Source organism: Mya arenaria, chromosome 13, assembly GCF_026914265.1.
Source record: "Mya arenaria isolate MELC-2E11 chromosome 13, ASM2691426v1".
Taxonomy (NCBI): domain Eukaryota; kingdom Metazoa; phylum Mollusca; class Bivalvia; order Myida; family Myidae; genus Mya; species Mya arenaria.
Window position 1 is genome coordinate 4,566,362 of NC_069134.1, and position 10,900 is coordinate 4,577,261.

Consider the following 10,900-nt stretch of genomic DNA (forward strand, 5'->3'; position numbering starts at 1 on the left):
GGCTCGAGGTTGATTATCTCATAATGGCGCGCAGCAAGCAATTATTAAATTCTTTTATAATACGTTTGTGTTTCCTTTCCATTCATTTTGTTATGTATTCATTCAATACCATTTAATGTAAATGACCTGAATAGATAACATACATTTTCGTACATCTTTACGTTGCTGTCGGGATCTAATGCATGCAATTAAGCCTTGTCTTTAGGAAACGGTTCACTATCAAATCGAAGAAAGTAACGTTTTTCACCAACAGTAACACAGTTCGTTTAAGTTCTTCACCCAAACTGATATCATTAATACATTGCAATATCTAACACAAATATGGCGTTTCCACTGTCCGAATACTCCAGTCCGGGTTTCGTTTTCCTTCTCAATCAATAGAAGTTTGAAGTAAACTTATGCTGAAATCTTAATATCATTCAAATATTATTCCAGATAAGCTAGCGCTTGCTAATTTATGACTTCATTTTGTAAACATGGATGTTACCATTACCGTATAGAACTTATTTAATTTCACCCACTGACTTTTCCCATAGATATTATTTTAATGCCGAAGTTAACAGTAATTCACACACACACACACACACACACACGCACACACACACGCACATACGCACGCACACGCAGTGATGAGAAATTATCAAATCGATATTTCGTTTTTGACTTACCATCATTAACTTTAACATACAAATTTTGTACAAACTATTATTTAGTATATGTCTAAGTGAAATTGATGGAATTCTATCAGATATCGTATACCGAAACCGAGAAATACAAACGAATACTGAAGGAAACGGGATACACAGCTTTTCGTGAACAGTTAGAAGGGACAATCAATGGATGAAAAAAAAAAATAAATATTGCTGTCACAGGGGAATCTGGCACAGGGAAGTCGTCATTTATCAACTCTATCAGGGGGGTAATAGCTGATGACCCTGGAGCAGCTGAAGTTTCCGCGGTCGAAGCGATTATGAAACCCACAGCTTACGACCACCCGACCAATCCAAATCTTCAGGTTTGGGATTTGCCTGGAATAGGAACGTCAACCTTCACGCGGGAGAACTACTTGCAAAAAGTAAAATTAAGTCAGTTTGACTTTGTTTTGCTCCTGTCATCTACGCGGTTTAAGGAAAATGACATTTTTCTCGCAAAGGAAATTCTTAAGTTGAAGCCAAATTTTAACTTGTTCTTCGTACGAACAAAGATCGACGCTGATCTTCGCATTTTTCAAAAATCACGACGCAAACATCCGACCGCCAAAGATATGCATGTATTGCAGCAGAAAGTCAGAGACAATGCAAGGGTCAGTCTTGAGAAAGGCGGGATATTCAATGCAAACATATATCTTGTTGACAACTATGACACTAAAGCTTTTGATTTTGGTACAATATTTTCGAAACTGATCCAAAAGAGCTCCCATCTTAAAAGGGAAGCAATGATCATGTCATTGTCTGGGGTCACAAACGAAGTTGTTCAAAAGAAGCTCGCTATTTTGAAAAGTAGAATAAGCTTGGTTTCTAAAACTGCAGCAGTGGCGACAGTCTTTGCAAAATCGGACACAAACAAGTATCCGGCAGAAATAAAGGTCTTGCTTGAGGAGTGCAGATTTTATCGTTCGCAGCTAGGACTCAATTTAGAATCGCTTCAATTCATCGCAAAACATCTTGACATTGAGTTCGAAGAATTGCTCGTCAAGTTGTCAATGCAATCATACATATATGTAAATTCCGAGGACAGGTTTGCCACGTATTATACAGGGTTTAACAAAGTTGAACCAAGAATTTGGCATTCACTGCCACTTTTAGGAAACATGTTGAAGGTGAAACCTTACCAGAAGCAATGTGCTTTTGTAATGAAATCATTCCTTGACATATGTGCAAAAGAAACACATGACCTACAGATGCACATGACCATGGCTTTAGAGGGATCTTAATTTAAGAATCTGAACAGGGGAGCCAAACGTCATTTTCCTTGAACCAGTCGAATGTAAATAAACACAACTTCTGCTTTATACTCTGCTTGAAAACAATTTTGTGTAATATTTTTATAAACTCTAACAAATAGATGTGTAAATGACATTTGTTATGTTTATGCATGTTTCTATTGTTATAAGTGTATTGCATCGATAATTGTCAAGATTACCGAGTTTATCCTTGCTTTTTTATCGCAAAGTGAATATATTACTTCCACCATTTGCGGTAAATAAAATTATTACTTTCTTACACTGAATAAACGTTAAGCTTTTGGATTTCGTCTGCCAGAAAACCATGTATTTTTATCAGGTCGATGGTCTTCATGTCATGGTTGCAAAAGTATGATGTCAGCGCAACCCTTAAATCTTGAGGACAATTAAAAGAATCGTGTGAACACTTCTGGCATTAAAAATAACTTGTTATGTTTTGTCATAGACTAATTGCTAAATTATTGACAATTTGGTACGCATGGTTGAATGCAAAACTTTTTTCGTTCATTATATCACACAAAATAAAAATTGCCGTATAATTATTTATGTTTGCTATTTGTGTTAGGATGTTATATCATTGACGGTTGTGTATTTTTAAAGAAATTCATTATTTATGTTTCATATTTTTTTATCTATATCGTCTGAATGTTGTCCAGTTTGATTAGTTAATTACCGTTATGAGGTGTATGCATTCGTTAAAGCAGTGTTTTGTTTGTTAGTATATTCGAATATGTTTGCCAATAAAGCAAAGTTATAGTTTTGTTTGAAATTAAATGAATTGCCAAGATTCATATACTTATGTGAAAAACTACATGTCAAAGTAATGTTATAGTTTGATAATAATCATATTAGGTCGGTCGATAGCGAATGTAATTTAGGTGAATTACATGAAATATTATTCTGATCTTGTCATCTTGTCATCTGATAACATGTGCATTTTTGTATGAATAAGGTGTACAGTTTTGTTTCAAGGATGCTGAAGAAGAAGTTTAAACTAAGTCTTTCATTCATGTTCCCAGATAATTAATTTGTTGAAACTTTCTTCACCGTGTTGATCCTTAAACATTTTAATATTTTTTTTAGAACACAAAAAGTCTTTTTCTCCCATCCCAGAAAAAAAGATCCAAACGTTTTGCCATGCTCGAAATTCTTATCTTGCCCACGGGCAAAGATAAAAGAAGTTCCCGTATAACTCTTTTTTATTGCCATCACACAATTACCTCCCCTGTTGAAGACCTTCGTCTGTATTATCATGGAAACCTTAACTTGTGTAAATATTTAAAATATTTTATTAATTATTTCTGGCTTTAAATTACACCATAAAGTTTTCACGCTGCAGTCAAGAATTAATGCTGCACTCCCCTCAGAACTATCTAATAACGATATGACATGTACATAATCGGAATCATAGCAAACGTACCCCTGACAACCACGAGTTATTACATTTATGTACGCAAATTATGTTTCCTCTACAGTGACAAAATACATTTTAACTTTATTTTGTTTAACAGATGTGGTAAAAAAAGTATCTACCATAGCTGCTCGTGTAAGATAGGTCCATCCAATCCCTCGCGCTAGGGTTTCCGCTTAACCCCCAACGCTCGAGTGGACCTATCTATTGTAATTGTTCATTATATATTTGTAGCAATGCGTTAAAACTCCAAAAGCATTTTGTAGTAGATGTGAATGAGATAGAACAAGCTTGTGTACCTGTTTCTTTGTCCTCTTTTCTGGCCATCTGATCAATTCACGTTTTGTACAATCGCTTTTTCGAATTAATATTTCTGAGAAGTCATAGCATATATTTCAAAACTAGAACTTTATTGGCCAGTTTAGGCAAATTATGTTTGATTTGGTAAATAAAAGTTTAAATTTTATTTATAAATAAATAAAAAATGACTATTTGAGTATATTAAAGCAAAGCAGTTTTTTGCTATGATATCGTATCGATGTATTGAGGTATTTTATCGATGTACTGATTGAACTAACGTGAGCGGACAGTTTATGATCGGTGGTGATATGAAAAAGAGAAGAACAGGGAAAAGGAAATGATTTTTACGATATGCTGTCGTACAATGTCGTGTTCTTCTTCGTATTCCATTTGCCCTTAAATTCTGAACTGTATAAAATCTGTACTTTCTTCTATAATGATATGTATAGTTATTGTTATTTGACCATCTTAACTGTATTTACTATAGCGTGTTTATACTCCACGTACTTTGATGCATATGAGTTTTCTTGTAAGTCAAAATAAAAGATACAATAAAAAAATAAGTCACGTATATAATAAAAAAACATAAGCCTGTATTTCTACTTAGTGAGACGATAGTTGATCACTGTAATTTTTAGGTGTCAACAGTCATTTAATATTTGTGCGTTTACAGCCATTAAATACACTGTTACATACTTATTATCAGTAATTAATATTTTTCATAAATGCATCATTTAGTAGGTACTTAAAGGCTTATCACTCAAAATTTATGTTTGATATATAAATATGAGTATCACTTTAATACGCTTAGTTGAAAATATTCCTGTATTCGTATATTATGGAGCATTTGAATACATAAACGTTTCGGAAATAACTAAAGTGTTATATATTGATATGAAATATTTAAAGCAATGCTGAGTATATATTGTATGTACTTATTATAAATTAAAGTACTAAATACATGGAAAATGGGAAACATTTTGAAAATAATAAAGTAATTTCTTACCTTAAATATAAATCGTTTTTAGGATATATCTGGTTAAATAAAATGTGGTTACAACATTACGCATGCAATTGTACGTCATGTTTGACATATACGGTTCTTTACATTTAGTAATTTTTATATGTAATGGTCATGGGTCATTTTCGCTATACATGTATACTTTTTCAAAAATAAAAAAGTGCTTTATTTTGCTCATTTCTTTATCAATCTCGGTTTTGTTATAACAAAATAATATTTAACACGCCTTAACCAAAACGTGTATAACCTAAATTTTATAGGTTATTTAGGTTACATCTACACGTTTTTAAATAATACGTGTTAAACATGACTTAGATGGAGCACGTGCTAAATCAAATTAATACCGTTGTATGTAAGTAAAAACACATCGACTTTCATTAAGAAAATGTCCTATTTGATCACCAATATTCTTCGAATATAGTTTAAACTATCAACTCCGAACTGCTGCTAGTACACAGTGCCTAATATTTGCTTGCACTGAAAGAGTGTGTTTGAAACAACAGTATTGTTTATCTGCTGGGCTGGTCACAGTTCATTCACCTAAAAGGAACAATGAATGTCTAAAACAAATTATGTATGGCGTAAATGGAGTGGTTACAATAGTGATAAATTCAAATGATTATAGATTAACAGAAAAAAATAATATTTGTGTGAATTTGACGCTAGCAAGTAATAAACATGAACATATGGTTGAGGAAATCAAAACATAAATGTGTTCCCTTGAGTGACGTGAATACAAAAATAACATAATTGGAAGTTGCGACTTAAATCTTTTATAAAAACGGCCACCTTCACATAAGGGCAGTTTTGTGTAATCTGGTTAGGTAAACACAATAATTGTTTAAAAGTCTGGCTCTTACTTTTCCCGACTTCAGCTCCATTTTCCCTCGACATATCTTAGAAAATACGTAGCAAATCGTAGTAGCAACTTGACAGTTCAAAGTTATCGGAGCTCTTCCCGTTTCGCCACGATCACCCAGGATTCACGCAGATGCCGTTAACAATGGGTTCATTATAGGCCAAGAACCATCACGAGTTTCAAATCGTAGACAAACTCGTTGCCTTAAGGCAATTTAAAGTCATAAATATTTTGACTGCTTTGATGTTTTTTAATCGAATGGGATAAATACTTATAATAAAGATCTGAGATTTCTTTCCAACATTGATATCATCAAAGACAAAAAAGCAACTAAATATGTCAATGTGCTGAAATTGTTTCTTATTTAAAATCCGATGTACCATTGATCGTGTTATGTTGTCGAGTCAAATACCAAAATACTGATTTAGTATGTATCTGGTGGACCTATATTATTCGGTACTTTTATTAAATTAATTATTAAACTGCAAATAGAAATTAAACTATAGATAAAGTTGTTGCAATTTTGTTAGTTTGTTCTTATAATACTAAAATACCCTTTTCTCTAGTTAATCACTTTTTGATGAACTGAACTAATTAACGGAGTAATTGATACGGTTTGTTATACCTTTGGTATTGTAAAATATTTTATTTTCTCTAGGGTGAAATGCTTTGCCCAGGCTTTGGTAAACGCTTAAACAATCTGGAAGTTTTGTTAACGTTGCGGCACGAGGTTACCAGTTTTGCAACATTTGTTCTATTTATAGGATAGAAATCGAGTGAACGTATCTATGAAACATATACCAGAGCGCAGCGATGAGGTCTATTATTAAAAGAATCAAATACAATGCAAGTATCATATAATTTAGTTTTCCGCAAATAAAAACAACAGCTTCGTTTGCGATTTACTAAGCTATATGATAATTGCATTGTATTCGATTTTTTCATTCTTTGATTTTTTAACTTGAAGATAAAAACAAACTCGTGTGCTTTAGTTCACGTGGTGTACGCTATGCTCGTGGAAAATCAAATCAAAACAAGTACCGCAGGGATTGTCGGCAAAATGACATTGTATTGTGTCATACTGGTTTGAAAAGAATAAACAAATGTTCCCATGGTGTGGGGAATGATTTCAAAGCATATGAAATTTTAGCCACCGGGCGGGTTATGAAATGTTTCTAATAGTTTATGCCCAAAAAGTTATAACCAAGTAAGGTAAGGAGCTGATTTAAAGATAAGAAGAATTAAATAGTGGGTCAGTCAATTTTAGTCAAATTTTGAAAATTAAATATTCAGGAGGTACTGAAACGATCAGGCTCATAATATAGTTATATTCAAGTAAGTATGCCCATACACAATGTACTTAGTTAAGGGTATGAAGTAAACTGGTAACGCAAGAGAGCGGAAAATATTTAAGTGAAAAACTACAGAAACAAACTCAGTAGCCAAAATTTTAAACATAAACCCCGTTTAATGCCACAGGGTAAACGCCAAAGACATAGAACACAAAAACAAAAAATCGCAAATAAGAAACATGGAATGACAGCACAAAACGCCACAAACAACAAAGTGCATATAACTATCTAAAAAGGTATCTTTATCAAGGATTGTTAGGTACAGCCTTGGAATGTAAATTTACTGGGGGTTTAAACCAGTTTAAGTGCACAAACCTAACTCTTATCACAACAATCCTGAATAAGGTAAAAACGTAAAAGGCAAATCTTATCAAAGTATGCATTAACTTGAGGAAACTTAATAATACATCAAATAATGATAAACGAATAGGTAAACCCCAAGTTCTTCAATGACTAGGAATCCCCACTCTATCTGCTGACGAAGAAATGCAATTCAGAGTACCTAATGCAAAATCTTTTCAAAGATACGGTGCAGTCATTGTTTGAAACTATGAGAATCACACACAGTCTGCCTTAAAATAATAAAGGTTTAAGACTGTGTGATCAAAGAGGTTCATAATAAAAAGCATCATTGTACTAAAACTGGGAACAAATAAAGAAAACATTAAAAAAAACGACATATTTTAGCTAAACTTTTCTTCCAAATTCTATGTAAAATATTTAAGAAAGAAACGTCGCATGCCGAAACATTCCTAGCCAGCCAAAAATAAATAAATAGATTAAAGATAACTTGAATATGCAAAATTTTCATAAAATCAAAGGACTGAATGTTTAGTTATGTAAGGACGCTATATTAAACATAATATTTTGTTTGAGGAATTCGTCTTCAAAAACTAAAAGGCAAGTACTTTTCAAAGAATTCCGTTATATCCACGGTCTAAATAAAATCAAAGCAATTCATTGAGTCTATCTGCCCAACTATATGTTGGAAACATTTTAATTTTACGAATTTTCTTTAAAACATTACCATAACATCGAGATGAGTAATACTATTAGCAATCGGCTATTTAAGACTACTATTGTACTTTGATATAATATTATAATGACAATTAACAAATTTTGAGAAAGTTTTCCTTAATTTATGATATCTGAAACCCTGTTTTTAGAAGTTTTTTCGTCATAAGTTTACTGCGAGAGCTGTAATTCTTGACCTCTGTACATATTCAAGCGAATTTTGCCAACTGTGCAACAAGACTTATTTTGATGCAAAGCATCAAAGACGTCGCGAATGGTTTTGAAACATGACTTAAAGGAAGCATATGCATTAAATTAGCATACCAAGTTTGAGGTACGTGGAATTAAGCATTCTTCAGTTATTGTACGAAATCGGTTTTTCAGCTTAAGGTACCACGACCGTGACCTTTGACCAACTAGCACAACAGTTGTTAGGGTACTGGCCATGTTTGAGGGATCTGTATCAAGTTTGAGGTCTCTATGCCTAAGCGTTTATCATGTATTGATTGGTCACCGATTTTCAGCTGAAGGTGATTTTAAGGTTATCACGACATTGACCCTGAATGTGACCACCATATCTCATTATCCGGGAGTTGTCCCAGACCATATTGATGTAAAAAGTTCACTTCTACAAAATTTCAGGGAGGGGGGGGGGACGACCCGCCACTGAATCGTAATGTCTATTTGTAATCAAACAAAGATTTACGCAAATATTTGTATACATATCTTTACATCTCTTTTTGAGCAAATATTATTTTAGATCAATTATATTCAAATATTTCACAAATATACAAGATGCAAGATACAATCATTTTTATTTAATGTCAGGTATATGCTAACAAGAAAACATAGGTACAAATATTGGAACAAGTATTTACAAAAGCTGTTCCTAATTTTATTCATGCATACAATTACATAAAAGTAAAATGGATTTAAGAACTGAACACAGTGATAACATAAACTAGTTTTTCGGATGTTTAAGGGCAATCCACACGCGCACAGTTCCGCTAGTTGACACACCACTGTAGAATGGTTAGTTCTTTCAAGAGTATAACTTAAAAGAAATTATCATATACATTTAAATAGCAAAATTGTAAGTTGCATTATATACATGGGAACTACACCATAGTATATTGATGTGTAGCTGGTAAGCATGTTTAACTTACTGTAGCTTAATAGGAAACATCTTTGATAGGTGTTACTAAGAGGAGGTATTGTATTTATCATGTAATGTAAATACTACTAAGTTCTGCTGATATTATCAGAAACAGTAGCGTTCAAACGCATGGTTTTTTCCATGATAAGGTCAATCCCTACCCATAGGTAACCCCCAAAAACTCTGCCCAGCCACTATTCTGACAATATATCAGCACCTACCACTGTGTAAGAATATTACTGGTTGGTATATGTTATACATCCATCCAACACAATAATGTATGAACTTAAGCCGCACCAACTCTTTTCACATACTTTATTGTATATACTTATAAGCATAAAGAGTTTTCCGGTTATTCTGTGTTACTGTTATTCCACCGACCCCTTTCACCACATGCTTTTCTTGTTGGTAAACTCAAACCGGAAGTATCTTAACTGAAATTCCTGCGACTTGATTGGCTGACGGGTGATCGTGTGAGCCTTTTTAATTTTTGGGTTACGTACAGTTCCTACATCATATAATTTATATAGTGTTATATGTGAAGAATTGTCATTGACTTTTCTGGTTTGTCAATTTATTAAAAGTCAGATTATTTTAATAAAAAATACATCCTCCGAAACGCGTTTCCTGAGCTTTGGTGAATCGAGTCCTTAGGTTCGAATAAAAAGAGATTTAAAAACCCTGTAGCCTACGAGTTTTAGAACGAGTTATCAAAAACCCATTAAATGTCCCCAACGGTGTGTTAAAACGGTATCTTGATGTTTCCCTTTTTCTTGTATAAGTTTATACGATTATTTGTTTATAAAGTTTTTTTATTAAATCACGTGACCCTCCATGATACATCATTGAGACCTATTCCAACACGCGACGTTAATAAAAACACCATATGATGGTGAACTAGGAACGTATCCATCTAATGAACGGTAATTAATAATTTCAAAATTAAAATCATTACGTTTTAAGGTAAATTGGCTAGACCTTGGAATTAAAATGTTAAACATACCACATTTTATTGTTATTTTACACGGTGAGAAAAAAGATCACATACGTATTTGGTATGTATTGAAACCTCTACGCAGTCTTAAAAACTTTTACTTGCAATGTTTAATTTGTCGGTCAGTGTCTTCTGGACCCCGATAACCATGGTGACTTGTCGGTCAGTATGTCCTTTGCCCCCATAAATGATAGTGTGTCGGTCTACATCCCTTAGACCCCAATACATATGATGACTTGTCTGTCAATATTCCCTTGTATTCATACTTATGAAGACTAGACAGTCGAAATACTTTGTCTAACATATGACTTGTCGGTGAATATCGTTTTGACCCTTAAACCTTCAGTCAATAACCGTTTTAACTAGGGATGGCAACGAGTACCCGAGTACTCGAGTACTCGATCGAACGTCCGAGTACTCGAGTACCAAATCACTACTCGAGTACTTGGAAAAAAATAATCTATAAAATCACCAAAAACACGATTTACAGACAAATTATCAGATCTGGTTAGTTGCCAAAAGGACAATTTACGGTCCCTCTAATCCCCGCTGTGTATACAATTGACCTCAATCAATTAGTTGACAGTTGTTGTGATAGTTGCAAACTGTCAACAAAGGACCCCTATATCAAATTAGCACTGATGTCAATTAGCGAAGTTTTGATAGCGGTACTTTCACCTACACAATTCTATTGTATACCAATTAGTTTAAACATTATATATTTTACAACGATTGTGAAGAAAACTATGAAAGCTTGTACTGATTCACTATCGTTGGCACGATGTTGCGCGAGAGTGTGGCCTTGTGTTGTGGGGGAAACCGGCATTCGG

At 33.5% G+C, this 10,900-nt stretch overlaps 1 protein-coding gene across 1 annotated transcript; it reads left to right on the forward strand.

The window, feature by feature from the left end:
* Positions 1 to 970: 970 nt before the first annotated feature.
* LOC128213807 (T-cell-specific guanine nucleotide triphosphate-binding protein 2-like) lies at positions 971 to 1,933 on the forward strand. The gene has a single exon (XM_052919863.1). It carries the CDS (start codon positions 971 to 973, stop codon positions 1,931 to 1,933), a length of 963 nt encoding a protein of 320 aa, XP_052775823.1.
* The last annotated feature ends 8,967 nt before the right edge of the window (positions 1,934 to 10,900 follow it).